Source organism: Ceratosolen solmsi, unplaced genomic scaffold, assembly GCF_000503995.2.
Source record: "Ceratosolen solmsi marchali unplaced genomic scaffold, CerSol_1.0 scaffold39, whole genome shotgun sequence".
NCBI classification, from domain to species: Eukaryota; Metazoa; Arthropoda; class Insecta; order Hymenoptera; family Agaonidae; genus Ceratosolen; species Ceratosolen solmsi.
Genome location: NW_011948433.1, coordinates 3,574,757 through 3,598,189, shown reverse-complemented (window position 1 = coordinate 3,598,189; position 23,433 = coordinate 3,574,757). Strand labels below are relative to the sequence as shown.

The following is a 23,433-nucleotide window of genomic DNA, read 5'->3' as shown; positions in this document are numbered from 1 at the left end:
TCGCGGATGGCCCTCGATACGGTGCTTCGAGCCGGTCGGCCGACATCGGCGACAGTCGCGCATCGTTACTCCCCGAGGTGGACAACCTTCATTCGGTGGCGATTTGACAGGGCGAGCAACCGCGAAGGGAGGTTAGCTTTTGTGCGTTCCGAGCGCGCGCTGGAATGCGGGTAAGAAATGCAGCGGCGCGCAAGTTGCTTTTCATTACGGAGAAAAGGACGCGCGGCTCTTTGTCCCTTGGTAGCGGTGCCGGGAGCGTGAAAATTGTCGCGAGGCGCGAGCTCCGATCGGGACTTTTCGGCAGCATCGACGAGGCCGCGGGAAGGTAAAGGCCCAAGGAGCGGCAAGTTTCGTTCAATTTTCATCGATGCGTTAGGATCGCTGTGCTTACGGCGACTTTAACGCTCGATAAGTACCGAGTGAATATGCGAGATGTCGCGTAGGCGGTGCTTATTAGCATTTGCGTGGCTATGCTAGATTTGGTTAATTGGAGGAGAACGGCTGTGAACGAGGATGAGACGTTTCTCCGCACATCGTGGCGTCATTACTTCGGTCTGGTCTTCTTCGCTGTTTATGCCATCGATGCTCGAATAGATGTCTCTTGGTGCATCTTGTCTCTTGGCCGTGACTTCCCCGGTCAATGTGAAAGAAGCCGGTCGTGTCAACATCCCGCGAAATTCCCTTCGGGCGTACGCGATATTAATATTTAACGACAACGAGTTGCCGATAATTGCCGACGAGTTGTCGGACGCGTGCACTTTCCTAATGCTTTTGTCGCTCAGCCTCAGTCCTTTTTACGACAATTATCGACTACTTATCGTACGTAAGTACGAGTAGAGTGAATAATCGTCGTTTTCCACGCGCGATATACATTATTACGAGCAATCGCCCGGCAAATGCATTAGCATTATTGTTCGAAGCTCAAAGCTTAAAGATTAAGGGGGAAGAAGCTGTCGTGGTTTGAACCGATTATGGCTTTCGTTTCATACGCATCTTACAACAATTTCATTAGAGCACACCCAACCAATTGCAACATATATCAATTACGATCAATTACGCGCTTGACTTAACTCGTCCGCGTTTCAGTACGTAAAGACAAATTATCGAATGCAGGCGGATTGCATTCGACCTCGTACACCGCGCACTACCCAAGGCACTTTGGCACTTGGCACTCCACCGGTCCGATCCGCGTCTTCCGGGCCATCCAATGCCTCGCCATTGCTTTAACAAAAACCATATTTCCGTAGAGATAAAAAAATTCCCAAGGACTCGGGGGAAGCTCGCCTGTTTACTTCCAAACGCATGAATTAATCATAAAGCCGTAGCGTGGGCGAGGATTACGCCAGAAGGTCTCGCTCTATGTCGTGGCTCGTGCGAAGGACCAACGGCGGCTACCGGAGACGTATCGAGGCGTCGCTTTTCAAATGGACCCGCAACAGCTCCACGATGTATACCTCGAAGATCTTAAAAGTCACGATTGTCGGAGCCACCGGCAAAACAGGTATACGCGGGAGCTCATCTCCCGCGCGCGTAAGTACTGTAATGTGCGCGCAGCATGCGTGGGCTAATTGCGTGTAATAAGACGCATTTCGATAGCTCGATTTTGAGATTTAATGCGCAACCGAGTCCCGATGCCTGTGCGTGGCTGCGCGTCGTTGCTCGCCAGATGCTAGTCGCGTATTTTCAGCGGCTACTGAATTATGCACTTTGTTGCGTAATTATGCGGCGCGCATTGGAAAAGGCGACCACCGCGGCTCACTTTATCAAAGACAGTGCGCCGGAAAATTTTCACCCACAAATTGAGAGTATGGCTGAGCGCGGGAAATTTGTGTCGGGGCGGGCAAGTGATATTAATTGCGATCGAAGGCAAGAACACCCAGACGTCGGCGTACCGAAAGGCTGAACCGGGAGGGGAAAAATCGCTCCATTAGAGCATCGGAATCGTAATGGCTATGCAATGTTATGGAAAATATGAAAGCATGTGTGCGCGGACAATAAAGCGATTGTCTGCCTTAAAATTCAATTAAAGTTGCGAGATGTAATGCGTTGCGCAAAGCGCGGATCGAGAGAGAGAGAGACAGAGACAGAGAGAGAGAGAGAGAGAGAGAGACATATATATATATATATATATATATGTGTGTGTATATATACGTAAAGAGAGACAGAGAGTGAAAGTATTACGGTGCACCATATTTAGATGGTGTCGCAGTACTGTGACTTTCGTAGCGAAAACTCCGATTATTTATTTATTTTTTTGTCCTTTTTCCTTGGTTTTACGACTTTCGCGAATTGTCTCAGCGTTCCGAATCTAGATATATACAAACACGTACAGCGCGCGTTAATCCCATTTTACGCATTGCCCAATGCGCTGACCCTTCCCTTAAAAAGTTTACACGTATGTCTGTTTACACAATTTAAAGTTGTACGCGGATCTTGAAGGATTTTTGCATTGTTCGCCGTTCGTCTCTTTTTTTTGGCTGTGTGCACAATATCAACCGAACAAGCCAACAAAAGCGTATTTTCCCTTGCATGCGCTACGCATATGTTAACGCTACAAGATTGTAATCATTTCTACCAATAATACGATTTCATGGCCTTTTACGTTTGCCAGGATGAAAGAATTTCTGTAATGAGGAAAATGAAAAAGAATTTGGAAAGTTATTGAATCTAATAAAAATGTAATCGCACAGCGATAAGTCTGTAATTATTCGAGTAATTGTGCAGCGAAATAGCCCTTGAACCATTAAAATCGAATCATCGAGATCGGGATGCGTAGAAAATATTTTGTTTCTACAGTCAAAAGATAAATAATTTTATAATTACTCAAACCTTCGAGGCACATAAACTTTTTTTATGGTTATTGATCAAGATACTTACACCTGGTATGTTCGTATTTTTTTGACTTCATAAGTCTATTGCCAATATTTATATATGCATTCGGATTAATGTATATATACACCGTAATGTTACTTACATGTTTTATTTATTTGAATTTTTTAATCTGGCATTACTAAGTTTTCTAAGAGCGATCCTTCCATTATTAAATATTAGCGATGATTATTCGTCGAATGAAGACGCGTGTGCTCCTGCCGAGTATCGAGGTCAGCGTTTACTACAAAATTTTTTATATATTATTTCATGATTTAATAAAGCATCAAACGAGATAAAAGCAAAAATAATACTCTAAATTATTCCAAAAAAAAATATATATATATAAGATCCCGAATATACTATTTATCGAGATATCATAAGGGAAAAATTTGGATGATTTTTATTAATGATACGTTGTGTGATGGAAGCTTTTAAAAAGAAAAGCGTCGTTGTAAACATAAAGTTTCGCTACGCTGTCTTTTGTGAACGAAACCTGTCTCTCTCTCTCTCTCTCTCTCTCTCTCTTTTTTTCTCTCTGTCTTTTCTCTTTAATTGACGGCGTCAACGTGGCGTCGAACTTTCTTTCTTCTCTCTCTCTCTCTCTCTCTCTCTCTCTCTCTCTCTCTCTTTTTGCTCTCTGTGTATGTATATATTTTAGACGGCGTCAACGTGGCGTCGAACTTTCTTTCTATCAACGATGACGTCTTGCATACGGGCAAACGCGACCTCCTCGTTGTAACCCACACGCGCACGCCGTTTCCATAATCCAAGTACAACGGCACTCTCGACTAGGAAAGAGCCTGGCACTCACTCTGAAGCAATCGTCCATAATCGATGAGCTGGCCGTTTATGACACCAATCCGATCGCGGGTCTGCTATTAGAGCTGAGTCACATCGACTCGAGATGCAAGACCATTTGCTGCAACATGGAGTCGGACAAGCGGCGCCTCGAGCATGCCCTCACCGGTGCTAAGGTCGTGGTCATCACCCTGGAGTACCAGTACCTGTACGAGGAGGCTCACTTCTTAAAGATGCTGATACCGCAAATCGTCAACTACTGCCCCCAGGCGAGTAATAATCGCGGTGTTTCTCGGGCTACTTCGGCATATGCGTATTATGCGGGGTTGGTTAACGGAGCGGAGCTTGGCAGAGTGAAAAGTTGCGATAAAAAGTTTTCCAATGAGTCGCAGTTAAAGCGAATTTTCGAATATGAGAAAGCGCCTATGTTTCCAAGCTTTTTATTTCCTTTTTTTCTTTCTTTCTTTCTTTTTTTTTTTTTTTTTTTTTTTTTTTTTTTTTTTTTTATAATGATGCTCGCGGAGCTTTTATCTCGGGCTCATGAGCATTTCCATAAGCATTCGTATCGCGTATACGCCGTTGTAAGTAACGGAGCAAACAAAGAAAAGAAAAGAAAAGAAAAGGAACGAAAGGAAAAGAAAAGAAATGAAAAGAAAAAATAAGAAGCCTTGTAACGAAGAGCCATTGGAGTGAATATCCGGTGCTTTGGTTAATCATTATGAATTGCAAAATGTCTCTCTGTATTTCATTGCATATAACGTGATTCTCAGATGTAATAATTTCTTAAATAGACGCATTTTGAAATATTTATATTAGATGGAACATGAAAATGATAGATTTCAATCACGGTTTGCCGCATAATTTTCATCGACGGTGTATTCGATTACAAAAAGCCAATGAAAACCAACAATGAGACATCGTCTCGAATATATAGATGTTTCCTTTCTTGTACAACAATTTATTCCTCGATAGTATTATCACATCTTTAAATATAATTAATTATTCGAATTTCCTTTTCTTTTATTTTCATGATTTATGCATAAATTTAAATAATAATAAAACTTAGTCATAGAAGACCCGTCCAATACTATTTCATGTATATTACATAAATATGCGAACACGCACCTTATGCGTTTCGTTTTAATTTTTATGATATGCGCGTTTCTCGAGGTGAAGGCCAACATTGTTTTGAGTATTTTTTTTAACTTAGAAAACTACAATTAATAACAACTACATTATATATTTCCACATTTTAATTATATGCCCGCATGCGGTAATGACGATAATAACCGACTATATTAATTTTAACTTAACTACGGCTAATAAGCAAGGAGTTATAAACAAATATTTAATACGCATTAACATACCATAAAATTAGTAAAAATTTCTTATTAATTTGCATCGTCGATAATTAAATCTCTCCTTCGCAAGACTTAAGTGGTTTTTTTCTCTCTCATTTTAAATAATTTATATCGTATAACGGGGTGGCATGGATTATTTATTGAAAACGCTGTATTTAAGAAATCATAAATAAAAGAATGATAATCATAAATAAAATGTCGATATAACAAATTTAAATATAAAATCCTTTTTCTCTTTATTGTAATAATAATTACAATGAGCGACGGGGGTGTCTGTGGGGAGGGGGGAGGGGGGGGGGAAGCGTAGAAGAAGAAAGATAATAAATTTAAAACGTGAAATGTAGATGATATTTTCTATGTACGTATGAATTACAAAAGAAGGGCCATCTTTTTTGTTGTTGTTTTTGTTGTTGTTATTGATGAACAATGAAACCTGCCGAATATAATATTTAAAGCATATTATCGATAATACATTTCTAAATGCTTACTTTTTAAGTAAACTTTATTACTAAGTAATAATCGTTCTCAAAATATATCAAGCTTAATAATCGATTAAAATCAACGTATTCGCAGTTGCTCTCGCTACACTCGACAGCAGTCCACGTAATGGAAAAATACTCTTTGAAAATTTGACATAACTTGTTGGACGAGAAAACTTTCAGCCAAGGATCATAAAGTGCCGGTGCGAGCGAATTGAACCACGTTTTCCGCGGCACGATTTTCGGCTAAAAAACTCGCGGATCGAATGCCCGTCGATACGAGCGCTTTTCTTTTTTTACGTCGGATAGGTCGATATTGCGTATTTCGACACGCGATTATTTCGCGAAGTAAGCGAACAAAGCGCTCCGTTACAGCGAATAATGAATTCCCATTGCGTTAAGGAGCTCCAAGAGGTCCGCCTTTTATGTTTCGTCTATTTCCGATTCGAGGCTTTTGGCTTATTGACGAATACTAACGACAAAGTAATGACGTTTGTCCTATTAAGTCGGGCGCTTTTATTATGGTCGCCGATCTCTCCGAGATTCAAGCCGACGGACGACTGCCATTTCCAACGAATTTCTTTGTCCCATACGCGAGGTAATTACGAAAATTCATCGCTGCACCGTTTGCCCGTTTTGCCCCGCTGCTGCCGAGCTTGTGACATGCCTCTTTATTTCCACTACTTGAATTACGTCTCCGCTTATTTATTTTAAGTGAATAATATTATGCAACGTATGAGAGCGATTGTAATTAAGTTTAAAGCAAAATTTACAGTAGGCAAATGCAATCCCGAGTTTGCGTCCGTATGCGCGCACACACACTTACATATAGCACTATGTAAGCCAGACACCATAGCACTTCTTTCACGTGACGTAAAAATGGTACAACGTTCTTTTTTCTTATTTTTCTTTTTTAAATTTCTTTTCTTTTCTCCTTCTTCTTCTTCTTCTTCTTCTTCTTCTTCTTCTTCTTCTTCTTCTTCTATTTTTTAAACTATCACTTATTATTCCCTTAGAAAATAATATATAACCATAAATAATTTAACTATTATACGTAATTATATGTCTATTCATGTATCGATGTATTTATTGTTGGGCACGTTGGATATTTTATATTTCAAATACTTAATATACCGTCTTGCATACATAATTTAAGAGACGCGGAATAAAAATTCATAATTCATAAAACATCTAATATTTCGCTGTAAATTTAATTTGGCGCCGAGTCGATTTTTAAAGTAAATGCAAAATCGCCTTCACAAAAGTATGATAATTTAAAGCTCATTGTTGCTATTTTTCAATTAAAAACGCTTGAGCTCCATCGGAAAATCAACAACGTCCTCACGTTGTATACAGCGCGATAATATCGATAGAAAAAGAGAAAAGAACAAATCTTACGACGTACTCTTTCGACTCTGGAAAGTGCCATCCCATGGTACAAGGGATACGTATAAAAGGTACCGCGAACACTTTAACGAACACGTTTTGCGATTGTTATCTGCGCGTTACAATACTGCCACGGCTGAAAGTTTTAACGCGAGGGGAAACTAGATTCTCGGGACCGACGGGTGAACCGTTCACTCGACGATGCGTATCCATTAAATCCGAGTTGTTTTAAGCAACTACGCGCGCTCAATCACTTCACATTTTTTAATGCATTTTTAATCCAACGCATGGAGCTGCAAGGATTTTGGAAAACTGATAAGAAACGGAGCACCGGCGCTGCTCTACCACGATACTGTGATTAAGAATTTGCGATGGTTGATCGTAGTTAAGCCTGTGCAATCGTGTCAATCGTGTCCCGTTGACCCGCGACTCGAAAACATTTTCAGATAATAATTTACCATATCCCCTTTGATTAAGCATAATTATGAGACTTTGAAAGTACACGGATTTCCTGCAATAACAATTAAATAAATAACCATTTCGATATTATATCGGTATATGCGCAAAAAACTAAAATACGAAATGCATATCCCATGCACTTGCATGGAGACAAATGAAGTGGAGTGCAAACGGGCAGAGCAATCGATACCCGCGACTTACCGTGGCAAGGCAAGCAATTGCACGAGTACTCGTACATTCGTGAGACCAACATTCGTCAACCTACGATAGTTAGATTACGCATAAGCAAAAGAGGAGGGAGGGAGGGCGGGTTGGGGGTTACGAATGCAGAGCGTCATACTTGGAGGTTGGCAAAAAATATAATTCGACTAATCTACGGATGGTCTCTCGTGACGACAAAAGGCACTGGTCGCACTGGTGTCCCGCTCGACGAACTGTCTCTTGCCGATGATGTTCGAGCTATACAAGAAGCTCGGCATCTACGAGCATGGACGCTTGTTCGGTATAACGAACCTCTACTCCATCCGGGCGAACAACTGCGCCTCCAAGACTATCGGCATCAGTCCGGAATTCATCTCGGTGCCGCTCATTGGCGGCTGCTCCACCAAAACCTGCATACCCGTCTTCTCGCACACCCGGCCCTGCGCCAACTTCAGCTTCGTGAGTATGAGCTTAGGTGCTTCAATGCCATCTCCCTCCCCCCCCATCACCAATCCCCCACAATTGTCCCCTCCCTCACCACCATCATCCCAAGTCTGTGTTTAACCGTCCACCCGGTTCGCAGGAGGAGACTCTTGGAATGACGCAAATCATGCAAACCGCGGACTATCGACTCGCTCAAGCATACAACGATACCTCTACGAACATCGTCGAGTCATCGTCCGTTTGCACGGGCTTCGCCGCGGCCCGATTCTGCATCTCATTGTGCAAAGGTCAGCGGGGAGTTCGCGGACCGCCGATTCGCGCGCCGGGATCGCGCCTCCGAGAGCAACTTTCTCAAGGATCCCAAGTGACGCTGCACTCTTACTTTTCCCTCCTCGTCGACCAACCTTACGACGCCTGTTTATTATTGTCGAGGACTTTGCACGCACCTCTCCACCATCACCCACCTCTCCCATTCACCCCTCCCATTCCCTCCTCCAACACCACCATTCCACTCCATTCCACTCCCTTATCGCCCCGTCCGCTCCCATTGCGCCTCTCGACACGCTGGACTCGTCCTTCTCTACCGTTTATTTTCCCTTCTTCGTTCGGTCACTTTGCACTTCGGTCCACACAAGTGCCCGCGAACAATGCGCCCGGACAATTTCAGCCGTAGGATAATACTCGCGACTCGTGCCGTTTCCTTGCTTGTACACGCGGGCGGTCTTTGTGTCTCTTGATTTTTCGAGGTCGTCATTTTCTTTCCGCGCCCCGTGAAGTGACTATTGCCGTTTTTGGAACGGTTCTTAACACCGCGGTTCGGCACATCCTTTAGTGGCCCCGCGGACTCTAGGAGCTCGCAACGCTGCATTCGCGAGCGTCTCACGTTTTTATCTTATTTTCTCAAATTTCTTTTTTTACTGCAGATGGTTTTTTACGGTGAGCTGGAGAATTTATCATCTCAGATTGAACGTCATAAAACTCGATGATAGTCCAATATTAGTCCTATATTAGCTTATCCAATGTAGAAAACGAACGAGTGAATTTGCGAGAGAGAGAGAGAGAGACACACACACACACACACACACACACACACACACACACTATTTTATCGTGTTTTTATTTAAAAAAAAAAAAAAAAAAGACGCATCGATCACGAATCGATTAGAAAAATTTGTAGTACATCGATGGAAGAGTTATGTCGAATACTATAGTGCATAGTGGTGTTATGTCGCTATCTCTTTCATAATTGCAAATGAAACAATAATAATATATACTACACTATCGTCAGTAGTAAAGATATACGATTTGTTTATTTAGTATGCGTCAGTAGTGTAGTCGGCAAATTAGTTAAATACTAAAATTTATTGCTATTTGCTACGATTGTAGGACTGTAATAAAAGTTATAACCAATTGCAATAATTCTATGGTATTGCGAATAATTTTCGCTAGTTCGCACGAGGGTTTGTATTGAAAATTGCTATTGTATATTATAAAACGTGGTACTCGTAATTAAATTACATTGCACTTTAGAAGTCTATTATATAATAGATTTTGTAAGCTTCATCGCCAGTATTATTACGTTGATAGGGATAGATTTGATAGAAAATGCTTAATAGCTGGAGATTTATAAAAGTGTTTGTTAAGCCTCTTATGACATCTGGTCAAGGTTTGTGTTCATAGCATTGAATTATCAAAGCGAGGGATCAATTTTAAAACGACAGCATAATTTTTATATTTTTCAAATGTGTATGTCGCGCTTCATGATACATTGGATATCGTGATTTCTACGTTTAAACTCAAGGCTCATTGCGAATTATTAAATTTAAACTATCAAATCAAGTTATATAAAAGAAAGTCTCAGCTTTAATAACATATCACAATAGAATTAAACGAGCGCTAGGAATAAAAAGCGAATGGTGCTACGTTCTTAAACCTTACGAACGAATAAAAAAAAGCCAATGGGCAACACAATAAGTAATATTTGACGTTGAAATTTATCCGAGATTGATTCAATGAAAAAGAAAGAAAAAAGAAAAAAGAAAAAAAAATTTACGAATAAATAAAGAGAAAAAAAAAATCTTTAAAAACACTTTATAACTCGGAGCAGGATGTAATTATAAAAATTACACTCCATATTTTAGCACGTGTAGTTAAGCTAACTCGAGTCGACTAAAAACACAAAATCGAGGCCTAAAATTTTATCAACCTCTCAACGGAATATCGATTCATATCGGAATAGAGCATAAAGCTAGTTAGGCTTGGGCGCAAGATATTTTTTAAATCCTGCCATCTACATCCGTAATAAAGGCATTTTTAAGCACAGAACCTTAATCTGAGCGAGTCTGTTGGTTTTTAATTCTCTACAACCTAATTTGGGCTTTACGAGCTCTCGCTAACGGACATGGGACTGAAAATCTAACTAGCCCATCGAACAGACATTTAATTCGCTAGAGGTTTTGCTAGTAAAGGATTTTTGATAAGACCTAGCCTTTCTCGATGCGTCCATCATTTTACAGTTTTTTGAATACACATTGTGGTAATAACCATTACGAGCATTATCTCTCGTGCCTCATTGCTATTAACCTTACTACAAGCCGTAACAATTTAAATTGTTTTATGGCTGTTTGGGTGGGTTATGGGTGGATGGGGCGGTTGGCGAGGGGGGGGGGCAGGAGGGGAAAGAGAAGAGAAATGATCGAGTGCTAATGACGATATTTAGCCGAAGCCGCCCGAGTACAATGTATCAGCTTAATTTCACTATCGTTTGCCTTAATACGCGCACTGGCTATCATCCTCTTTCTCTCTCATTCGCATCATTCGCATCATTCGTAACATTCGCCAGAAACGAACGGAACGTAGCGACGCGGCCATTTCGAGCGCTGCCCTATCGTCCTCGGAACGCTTCTATATTTTTTTCTTTTACTTTCTTTGCTCTTCTCCTACTTTGTTCGGTTTTCTTTTATGCCGCGCTTTGATAATAATTCGAATATCGGCGCTTGTAAAAAGCTCTTTTTATTGCCCAAGCAATTAAGTGGAAAAGCAAACTTCGATATTCTCTATTCGCTTAACGATCAGTTTACACTTACAGTGATGAAAGAGAGAGAGAGAGAGAGAGAGAGAGTGAGTGAGTGAGAGAGTGAGAGAGTGAGAGAGAGCGATATTAAAAATCATGGCCACTTGTTGAACTAATCGCTAAGAATTTAAAAATTTAAACTTATCATTTAATCTTTGTAAGCATCATATGATAAACGACACTCTCCTCCAAGGCTTAAACGAACAATGCGACAGCACTTACGGGGTATCGATATGCAGGCCCATAATTTTATTAATGGTGCCAACAATAACACACTGCCTTTTTGTCCTCTTATGAGTGATGGTGGAGGTGAGGGGAGGGGAGATATTCTCTCCTTTCATTTGTCTTTACTTTTGTTTTTGTTTTTGTTTTTGTTTTTGTTTTGTATCTAGTTCTTTTATCGTGGCTAATGAAAGTAAGTATAAATTCAAGAATAGATATTGAATGGAGAGGAAAAATGGCAGGCGCTTCATTTCCATGGGAACATCGATAATTGCGCTAGAGAAAAGCTGTCGGCAACAACAAATGACTCGCATCGTGCGTCATAAAATGAATATGTGCCAAAAAGCATTAGGTACGCGCGGAGGTTTGCGCGCCGTCGAGAAATGACAGCTGAATGGCCGATTGTAACGTAACCACGGCGGCACGCGACAATTATGAGAAAATTCAGAAAAGTGGGGACTTCCCCGCGGCGCTCTTTACGCAATGCGATTAATAATGGCGCGCGCCGAGGCCGCATTAAGCCTCCAGCTCGCCTCGCGCGCCGCTTTCCATCGGAAAAGTTGCGCAAGCATGGCGATAAGAGGCGGTCGACGCCAAGGGCGGGGGGTCACCCGGTTCTCAAGCGATAAGACGCCAATGGAGCGGGTCACCGAATAACCGGGCGGCCGATCTAGGAGAAAGCGTGAGAACGGGGGATTTTTCAGGTGGCTTCTTTGAATAAGCGACGCGCGCGTGAACGTCGTGATTCAATTATTCAGCTGCGACGGTGGTTGACGGACCGCGGGTGGGGACGAGTTGCCGAATGCAAATAGCAGCCGCGGATAGGAAGGTGCAACGGAATTCCGAAATAATCGGTGACCGTTACGGCACTTGGTCCTGTCGACACGAGCGGCTTTTTTTATCGGCGATCGATGCCTGAGATGGAAGACGCCGTCGAGAGGGAAAATGGATCGAGCGATTGCGCTTAGGGGTGAGGGAACGACGCCGAGTGATGATATTTCGGGGGAAGACTGATTCCGGGTGGCTTTTTGCAAGAGACAACTACAATGTGATTTGGATGGGAATTCATACGATCGCGCAAAGAAATTCGGCCTGGCAGTTGAAAGTTGTAGAAGTAAAGCGAGAGGCAGACGAATGAATCGTATTGTTACATTATTGACTTACAAGGCTTACAGAGGAGAATTTTAATGATCGATGTAGAATGACGATTAAATTTATTAATATCGTTAAAGATCGATGGCTTAAGTATTTTTTATAGATTTTGTTCATTTGAATTGGAGGATTCTTAGGATTGTTTTTTATTTTTTTTTTATTTTATTTATTTATTTATTTTTTTTTTTTAACGCATGCTTACATAATAATTGCGCTCCAAAGGTGTCGCTCGTGTAAATAAATGAAGCGATTTTCGATTAAAAATTAAATTAAAACGGACGATCGAATGCCTAATAAGCATCAGCTTAAAATGACGTGAGTTTTGTCAAATAATTTCAACGCAACTATTACCATACATATGATTTATAAATTTCCATGGTGGCACATCTTTCATAGTATTTATAGTTTGTTTAAGAATATGCTAAATAAAATACGTTCGTTCACCTTTATAGTGATATTTAATGAAGTTGATAACGTTCCATTGTTTAACTTTTCATAGATTATTTAATTATCGTTCGTTTAAAAGTTTCGGGTATTTTTGGACACCGGAGGAAGAGCCGTCTGCCCTTGCGATATCAAATTCTTTTGTGAGTGAACTTTACACGCGTAAGGTCTATGAAAATTAGTGATAAACTTTCATAAGAGCGTAAGAAGAGTTTTGCACAAAACCGATATTCTTATTCGGCGTATTATTTTTATTTTACACATTATTTACGTATATTGTCAATTGAAAGTACATGGATAATCTTATTTTTCTTGTCTCGAGTTCGTATGAATTCATTTATTACGCCTACGCTCGTTCTTTTCATTTCTTTTGCGTCTTAATAATAATCAACATTCAATGTGCCGCTGAAATACGAACGTATTCTTCCATTATTATCATAATATTATTATTTTTCTATTTTTTTTACCCTTGGCCATTGCTTCGTTACTCCTTGATTTGTAATTTATTTCATCTTATCTCTAATTTACAATGCCATTGTAATTATTAAGTTAAAAAGAGACGGTCAATGTAGCCAACCTTTCAAGCGTTTATCGACTGATAAGAATTAATGGATCGACGACGTTTAAAAAACATCAAAAATTTCACAAGTAAAGCATAAATATGACAATTAGATTAGTCAATTTAGCCTACATGACAAGTGATCACATTGTTTCGATAAACAGGGTGATTGCTTTTTTTCATTCTTTTTCTTTTTCTTTTAAACCCATAATGATAGACGAGCGCATGTCAAACTTAAAATCAAAGAATATAACGATCTTGCCTTGTAAATAATGAAAAATAACCTTGGCACGAATTGAAATTAAAAGACGCGCGCATTATATCCCAAGAGCACTCGACGAATGTCAATATTTCAATATCAGCGTCCCCTTTTGTTAGAAGCCTCGTGTAACCCGTCGAAATCGAGGATTCGACGAACGAGGGAAAATTGCAAAAGTAAGAGTGAAACGTCGAATGGAAGTTGTTCCATGCACGCACAACCCTATGACAACCAGAAATCGTAAGCTTAAAGCAAATCGTTACAGCTGTGCGTTCCGAAAGCGGAATATTCGAGTACGCCTACGTTCGCTGTTGTCTGATCCCGGAGCTGAAATACATGACGACACTCATGGAGTTGGGCCCGCACGGGCTACAAAAGTACATGGGTCTGCCGGAGCTTACCAATCAGGAGTGCACGTCTCTCTTCAGGGTGATACCCGAGATCCGGAAGTCGATCGCTCTGGGAGAGGTGAGGGGCCGCTTTACATCATTTTTCGCATGTGAAAACGACTCGCACTTGCTCGTATGCTCGCTTGACTCGCAAGCTCACTTGTTGCGCGTTAGATCGTGCGATTTTTGAGTTTACGAAACTTAATGGCTATCCTTTATTCGGCTTGACTTTCCAATTTTGCACATATGTTAACGTAATTGGTGGATAGCGCGCGACGGCCGCTTTCTTTGCAGTTTCAATTGTCGTTATGACAATAACTAATAAATAAAATGAAAGTAAAATATATATTTCTCATATATGTTTGAACGTAGGGAGCATTATATATATATATATATATATATGTATATTTTTTTCTCTTTTTTTTTACCAACTTTTAGTAAGATTCGTGTCAAAATGTATAAATGCATAACACAACGAAAAGTTAACCTAATCATGGCAATTCACTCAATACCCGAGTGAAAATTTGCTTCGAGGGAACTCCTTCGTGTTGGCAAGGAAACGAAACTATTTTTTAATACACTCGATGTATGTGTTTATTCATATTCTTCTAATTCTCGCGAGCGCGCGCACGATTGCCATGCTTATCAAATGTGAAAAATTGATAATCAAACTACGTTACAGCCGATTAAGCGCCATAATTTCCGCCGAATGCAATAGCATTAAGCGCCTTTTACTCGAAAATAAGTATTGCACATCGCGCGGCTTATTGTCCAATATGCTTTATTCAATAAGTCAGAAGCTTTGTATAATTTATAACTAAGGTGCCGAATGTTTTTAACTTTGATTGTTTTTTTCGAACATTTTTATTGTCGACGCTGCTAGTTTTTTTCATTTCTTTTTTTTCTTTTTTTTTCTTGGAAATATTTGTTTTTTAACATAAATGAATATTTATTTACGCTTTAATGGATTTTCAATCGCAACACGAGCATATTATAAAAGTACCTTGAGCGAAATACTTGAATTGGCTTTAATAAAGTGTTTATGGTTAAATTAGAACCGTCAGGCGGATTTTTAGCCAAATTTAAAAAGGATTTTTAGTTCAAATGGAGCACGTGCTCGTGATAAAACAAACTACGGAAAAAGAATATCATTTTCCCACACATTTTAAACGCACTCGTGCCTACGTTTAGGCATTATATAATTCAATCGTAATTGCGGCCAGTTCACGTTTCTTGTATACGAGCATATTTTCGACAATTTTCTGCTCAAACTGGTCATTATCTGTAATAATGATTTTTAGAGCCGCGCTATTTATCATTAAGCCGCGCTATTTATCATTAAGCCGAGCCATGAATAATATCGTATGAATTTTAAAGCTAACACGCGCTTAAGAGTGGGACCGGATTTTTCGGCGCCCCAGTAACAATGCCACGACGCTCAGTTGTGCTCTCTTTCTTTTTTTTTCAGAGCTTGGTGCTGGGAAGGAAAATTTCATCGGATAGCAGCTCGATGCACTCGCACGGCAAAGAACTCCAACTATATTAGGCAAATATGTCTAATTGAATACTCTTCTATAAAGTGGGTTAATCACGTATTGTGCATTATACGATTCTGTAATTTTTCATCTCGTGCCCTCATCCCCGCTGCGCTCGACCACGTGTATTATGGTTATTGCGAGTTCCAGTGAAAAAATGGCGAGCTACGGAGAAAAATATCCAGTCCACGACAATGTGAATCGGAGTTCTTGGTGTCCCACTTGGATTCGGCTCGATCGCCCTTCGTTCTAATGCATTCGAAATCCAATGTAGAAAATCATCTCTCGTCCGCCAACGAGGAAAGTTCCTTTGTAAATGTGGCGCCGCCTCCGCTGTAGCAAAAACAAACTTTCTCAGTAATAAAAATATTATTTCTGTATGTTTAAAGAATCTTATGATTATTAATGTGGCACTGCGCTGTAAAAATAGCGACTGACAAATATGAAATTCCGATATCGTGTGCGTTCAACATTGATACAGAGACGTATCGAGCCAATAAAATTGCGTAGTGTCCGTCGGCGTGGTTACGCAATGGCGTGCGATTTTTATTTCACGCGCACGACACGCCGTAGACTTTCCGCCTAAAGTATGCTTTAGCGATAACGGCGATAAACTGAAACAATATTGATACGGAGTCTGGAGTGGGTGATGCAATTAGCGGTCGTTACATTGGTGTTGGACGAATTGCTAGAAACGATACTGTTAACAGCGATAAAAGCAAGTGGCAGGCGCGGTGCGGTGGCGGCGAGTCAGAAAGGTAAAACATCGCTTATACAGAGATTTTTTACGAGGCGCAAAAAATTGCAGTACCCTAGCGGCGCGCACATCCTTGCGGTACAAATGAAAAGAAGCGCGTCCTCTCCTCCTCCTTCCTCATTTAACTAGAAGAAACGTAATCCGCGGAGTCGTTGACCGACCTACGGCGGCGGGACGAGGAGAAGAAGGGGGAGGTGGGAGATAGGAGGGGGGGGGGGTTACTCCGGCACCGCCGTCGCCGTCGTCGCCGTCACCTCGGTTTTCCGCGCGAAAATCGCCGAGGACCGGGTCGATAGGTTCGACGCGAGGGGAAATCTCGTGCGCAGCAGCTCGCGAGCCTTCGCGCACTCATATACATATAAATGCGCACGAGGCGAGCGCGCGCGCATTATACAGGCGGTCTAAGTACCCGGGAGAGTAGGAGCTCACGAGGCATCGCCGAGTCCTTATATCTTGCGCTGCTCGGCCGCACCAACAAAACCCAAGAAACTAGCCTCCCGGCGGCCTCTTCCGCATTCTCCGTCCGGCTTCTCCTATGCCTCCTCCTCTCTCTCTCTCTCTCTCTCTTGCTCTCTCACTCTCTCAGTCTCTCTCTCTCTCTCTCTCGCTCCCATTGGCTCGCATGCTCTCCCGCGCGATGATGTATAGCGTCGGGCCCTTTCTCCCTCTCTTGCGCTCGCGCTCGCGCTTGCGCCCCGAGAAGCGCACGAGCTGCAGTCTCGTTGAATTATAAAGAGCCTAATGAGACCTTGAACTCTCTGACAAGGAAGGGGAGGAGGACAAGCGAAACTCTCGCGAGAGTCCTCTTTCTTCTCTGCATCTTTCAGCCTGCTCTCCGTTCTCTTCGTCCTTTTTCTCTTCCTCGTCCTTGTAGCTATCGTTGTCGTTACTCTAGATGTTGTCATTGTTGTCGTCGTCGTCGTCCTCGCCGTCGTCGTCATCCTCGTCGTCATCCTCGTGCTCGTCCTCCTCTACGTCGGCGTCGTAGTGGTCATTATTACTGTTATTGTTGTCGATGCCGAGTCGTACCGTATCAATCATCTACCACCTCGTGGGTTTTTTCTTTCACCTTGGTGTGCGCACGGCACGGAAAAACAAAGGAAAACCGCGAATGCAACATTGGGATGGTCGCGCGTATATGTTGGAGCGACCGTACCTATACGAGAGGAGAGGATCTCGTGATTTGTTGCGAGGAGTGATGTTAGGGCGGAAGAATGGAGCAATTTTAGCTTTTGCTGCGCGATTACGCATACTATTCTTGCCTTTCTTTTCGGCTTCTGCTTCTCTTCTTTCACCCTCTTTTTCGACTCCCTCATTACTTTTCTTCTGGGAGCGCCTCTTTGTTTATCTCCGGATCCGCGTAGCCTCTTGCTAGCTCGTAACGCGAAAACGTGGCTACTGGGTACGAAGCGCAAGGCGCGTAATCTACTTTGATTATGCGTACAATTTTTCCCGTACGCTTCTTCGCGGTGGCTGGCTTTCATTTGCAATTATGCCGCCGTCATTTGCCGCATATGATATTTCGTTATTTGTCTCAATAAAGACAACAAGAGTTGGTAGCGTGCTCGCGTAGTTTTAATGTAGCGTCGAGTTTTAAATTGTGGATTTTCCCCGGGGTAACGAAAATGAATGATTACGATTGCGCGGGACGAACGGGAGGATTGTTGGAGCATTCGCACGTAATGAAAGCATTTTGCTGGGACATAATTTCCTTATTAATAATACGTTCCTTTGACATTTTTCCAAGCCCACCGTTTAATCGATCTAATACTCGGTATTGTCGGCTGTCGTTAGAAAACACTTGGATATGCGCGGAATCTGAAATCGCGAGCCCCCGGCGATACTCTTATCTACGATTTTACACATTTTCATGATGGAAATGCTAATAAGGGACATAATTATAGATTATTACGAATAATTTGATCGACATAATAGCGCGATACTGAAAATAGAAGGCAAACGCTTTTAATAGAGAAACTTATAGTATTTTTTAATTAATTGATGGGAAAAGCTCATAGGAGAGCAAAGGAATTTTATTATGCTTAGGAGGAGTCGTAATTTGAATAACAGTTATAAGAAGAGAAGAAGTGCGAGATTTCAAATAAATGAAGCTGTGTTGACCGGGGCAGCCAATAGGAGTCGTGATTTGCAAAATGATTATAAATCGTACGATAAGAAAAATTTTATAGAACAATTTTTCGTAAAATCTAACAAAGAAGTAGCATAGACCTATACATTGAAAAGCCAAATGCGAGATTAACGTTGAACAAAATATTGGAGTAATGTAAAGCAGGTCAGATGCTTATTTTCCATAAAACGTGAGAGAACAAAATGGCACAAAACGATAAACCAAACAAAAAACAAACAAAAAACAAAAAACAAAAAACAAAAAACAAAAAAACCGACTAATATACGCTAGTGCACTTTCTATCTCTTCCGCTATGCCGCGCTTTCGTTCGAGCCAAGCTACTTCCAACTTTCTTCATTCTCATTTCGCGTCTTCACTCTCTTTTACAAACGGCCAATTTTACTTTCCTCCCGGGCACTGTATTTTCTTCGTTTCCTACACGCGGCTTACGTGGCAGAAGTAATGCGCGCCCAGCGGTAAAGATTACGCGAGCAAAGTCGACATTATGTGTACCAGACATTTCGTATTCCTTTATTATATCAGTATTATAATGCGAGAAATGAAGATAAAAAAAGATGTTAATGAGAGAAAAAAGAAATATTGGACGCATAATTACGCGATTTTTAGTTTAGCACGGTTACGCTACGCCATGCTTACGTATAACCTTATGTGGAATTTTAAGTATTATTATTTGCATTCTACAACTGCGTCGGCCTTCAAAACGAGTTGGTTTGAATTTCAAGTCGTACTCGCGCTCGTGTGCTCGCGTAAAAAAGGCAGCCTCTCGCAAAGCAATAAGTTTGTGGTTAAAGAGCACGGACGGGATTTGCAAATCAAAGTATTTATATGCGAAAAAGAAATTAAGAAGAACCGGATCCATTTATACGTGTCCCAGAGTCGGTAGCAAATGTCGCTTACGCGAGACTCATAGAAGCTGTTTATGGTTATGCAAGTGAGCTTTGCTTTTTCACTTGATAATACTGAAATATCATATCATCATCATTATCATCCTCGTGTGTGTGTACATATATATATGTGTGTGTGTGTGTGTTTGTGTGTGTGTGTGTGTGTGTGCGTGCATGGGTGTATGCGTGCGTGCGCGCGCGTGTGTCTTTTTATCTAACCTTTCTATACGTCGTCCCCTGAGAAAGCTCGCGATGTGCCGTTTAAGGTCTTTAGAGAAAGAACGTTGCTGTGAAAATTGATCGTCAAACTCTTTTGAAATAATTCGTTCGTTAAAAAAGTCAAATTATTTTCAATGTAATACTTACAACTATGGTAATGCGATTAAACTATCTTGGTCTTTGGAGTATTGAAAATATTTGCATATGATATATAATGTATGTTAATATAATTTTAGGAGAAAATATTCATAAATTTGCAATATTATTAAATAGAATTAGATAGAATAATAAAATGCAATGGCACGAGTAAAATCGAATCTGGCCTAAATCTCCAATAAAAACTACATAAACGGTGGAAAGCAAAATACCAGTAGACTTTTTCTCCTTGAGATACGTTTGATGTTTCACAATTTGTGCACCGATAACATCAAATATGTTTGTTTAGGTTTGCGTCTACAATAATAGAAATTTCACGAATGCTTATGCAATGCTAATTTTACTTTATTGTATTTATGAAAAATAACAAAAAATGCATTATTCTTACTTGTTTGCAGCATTTTATATTTTCATATTTATTTGATTTAATAAGACGAAGCTTTTGAAATGCGAAAAATGCCTAATGTCCTTGCAGAAATTAATAAAAGAACGTATCTTACTTACATTCAGACATACATAAAAACGTGCTGAGATTATAACGAATATAGACTGCGTTTTCAAATTCTCGTATCGATAGCCATTCAAATGAAATTACATTGTGCTTCTTCTACGTGAAAATGAAATATCTCAAGAAATTTACAAAGAAGTCTGAATAATTTATGAAAGCAGAAAAATTTCACGAATCGAAATAGATTCGTAGGTGTAAATTGCTATAAATATTTATTTTCCCATGCATGTCTCGTACGCAGCACTTTCGTAGAAATTACGATTCCAAAGCATCCGTCATTATAACTGGGCAAACAAAAAATTATTCCCACCACTTGCTTCTAAGCAAATGATTTTGAAGCGAGGAGAGACATTTTAAATCAAGTCACTCATCCGTCTAATTCCTACAAAACTATTCTCAGCACAGCGCTATAATTTCTAATGCAGCCAGATTGCTTTATATTAAACAAAAAACAAACAAACAAACAAACAAACAAAAAACAAAACAAAAAAATAAAATAAAACGTAGAAAAGCGAGTACCGTTATTATGAAACTCTTGCTCCGGCTCGAGCCCGCTCGAGAAGCATAAACACACATGCGCCTACGCGTGCGCACAGAGAGAGAGAGAGAGAGAGAGAGAGAGAGAGAGAGTAATAAACACAAAGCACAAAGCACACAGCACACAAAGTCTATGGAAGCTTCAACGGTCGTATGAAATTCATATGATCGTATTTATGCTCGTAGACAAATAAAAGCCAAGGCTAAATGGTTCAATTAATTATGGCGCAGAAAAGGAAGTGGTGAGCCGCCGTAAGAAAAGAACCGATAATATCGAGCTAATAGGAAGGGGAGGTCGCGTCTCGAATCCATGATCATGCCGCGCTTTTAGAAAGTTAACGATCACATAAATATATCAATTAAGCCATTCCGAAAGCACGACAAATGTTGGGCCCGCGGTTCCATAGCGGTCGCCCATGTGAAATCTCGGGCAAGAGAGAAAAAACCACTGAACTTCTCGCGCTCCCGCGCATCGAGACAAAAGAGCGCGAGAGACAAAGAACCCGGGAAATATCCGCATAGGGACAAAAAGCGAATACGATGGCTATGTGCACGAACTGTCCTCCTCCACCACCATCGTCACCTCCCCCCCTCCCCTCTCCTCCTCCTCCTCCTCCTCCTCCTCCTCGTCTTCCGGCTCCTCCTCCTCCTTCTCTACTTTTCCTCCCTTCACCGGCTGCTGAGGGACACACGGCTTTTGTGTAATAGACGCGCGAGAGGCATTTCGCAAAAACGGCCGGAGCACGAGGCGCGTGTTCCTCGAGCATGGGGGGTGGGAGGTCTGCACGAGGATGATGAATTTTGAAACGGAGAGCCTCGAGCGAGCCGAGACGGAGACGCGATAAAGTACTCGCGCACGGCCGCCCGAATTACTCGAGCTTGCACGATGTGTGACGAAGTCAAACTATCGGCCGATCGCTATCTTCCACGATTGTACTATCGATTTCACATGCGGACCATCGCCACGATGACACCATACAAATCGAGTAGCGCTATCTCTCATCCGCGTACATATTATCAAGAACCTGCTCGTATTTTCAATATCATATAGCCGTAAGCGAGGCAGCGACGAGCTGAGCAATCGGCTTATCAGCCGCTAATAAAATAAGGCCTCGGTTTCACGTTTTCGCCGTCATGTCATCCAAATAATGGCCAGCGGCTACGCGGGGATGAACGATAATTAAAGGAGGGGGAGGGGAGGGGACATTGAGCCGATAGACGATTGGCTATTATTATCGGCACTTTAGGTTTGCGCGACCAGCCCAAAAAACGCGTCACTATGGGTTCGTGAGCTTTTACAGCTTCTTTATAGCTCGCTTGGTGGCGCTTTCGATGCTATAGTTTCTCCAAGCGATTAAAGCTGCATCGGATACACCTGGATTTCACCTTTGATAATGAGCTACGATTATGCCAAAGCGCCAAAATATACTCTGCCGGCGCTGTTCTTTCAATTTCAAGCAATTTTCGAGGAAAACTAACGTTCGATTTGGAAATGAGCTAACAACCAATGCACTTTCGCAATAGAATCGCGCTTATCTTGCCTTACGTCCGCAGCGCGGAACAATAACAATCCACGCGCATGATTATAAGTTGCTTGAGCTGAAAGTGGAGCTAGTTGATGACTATTAGTCGGTGCCGTCATTACGAAGCGAGGCATTTTTTACGGTAGTTAATGGCCAATGTAATGCCAAATACTTCTGTCCGGCTTGTAAATTTGCATTGGTCATAATTAGCTCTAGTTACCGTTCAAATAAACGAATCGGCGTTTCCAAATACAATGTATGAAATGCAGTGTAAGTAAGTTGAGGCCCCGAGCGCTCGTGAAACGCGAATAGGAGCGATTATATCCGCGCGGCTTTCTACCTTCGTAACCAAACACGCTGCTCTCGTCACCCAATGGGCTAAAAGGGGGGCGCGATGGCGATCGTCGATGGATGCTGATGGGTATACGGGTGTATCGAAGGTGAGCGGGGGAGATTGGAGGGAGAGAGGGACGTTAGAGAGGGTTGACGGGTTGACGGGTTGACGTTTCGTTTGGAAAATGCTTTCGGCAAAACGGTGGAGCGTCGGTAGTCTGACGGAATTTCGCTCGCGAGACTTGGATCGATCTCAGGCACGGCGATGTAGATGCTGTGCTCGAGGTAGGGACGAGCTGCGTCGACGCGCAACAAAGTGAAGCGTGAAAGGCACGTAGGGAGTCGGCCCGGCAGCGAGTTGCTCTAATAAAGACCGGTCGGTTAGGGCAGGGCGGGGCGGGGCGCGACGGGTCGAGGAAGGATGAGGGGGGGGGGAGAAGAGAGAGAGAGAGAGAGAGAGAGATGGTTGACGGGGACAGGGAGGGATAGTCTAGGACAGGGCTGACCTTAAACTTTGATGAGGGAGAGCTTGGTGAACGTAGAACGGCGGGAGGGTATGAACGAGGGAGTAGGAGGAGGAGATGGAGGAGTAGGAGGAGTTGGAGGAGGCGGAGGAGGTGGAGGAGGTGGAGGAGGATGAGGTCCAACGATACTCCCTTGACACCGCTTCTCGCGGTGAATGCACGCGGTTTGCCGCGCTCACGCAGCGGTAGCTTCCTGCTTCACATGTTGTAC

At 41.9% G+C, this 23,433-nt stretch overlaps 1 protein-coding gene across 1 annotated transcript; it reads left to right on the top strand.

Moving 5' to 3' along the window:
- The first annotated feature begins 1,446 nt into the window (after positions 1–1,446).
- Positions 1,447–16,394, top strand: LOC105364641 (malate dehydrogenase, mitochondrial). The gene is made up of 6 exons (XM_011502621.1): positions 1,447–1,501; positions 3,664–3,938; positions 7,757–8,014; positions 8,139–8,286; positions 13,974–14,176; positions 16,269–16,394. Exons 1-6 carry the CDS (start codon positions 1,447–1,449, stop codon positions 16,392–16,394), a joined length of 1,065 nt encoding a protein of 354 aa, XP_011500923.1.
- Positions 16,395–23,433: the final 7,039 nt, after the last annotated feature.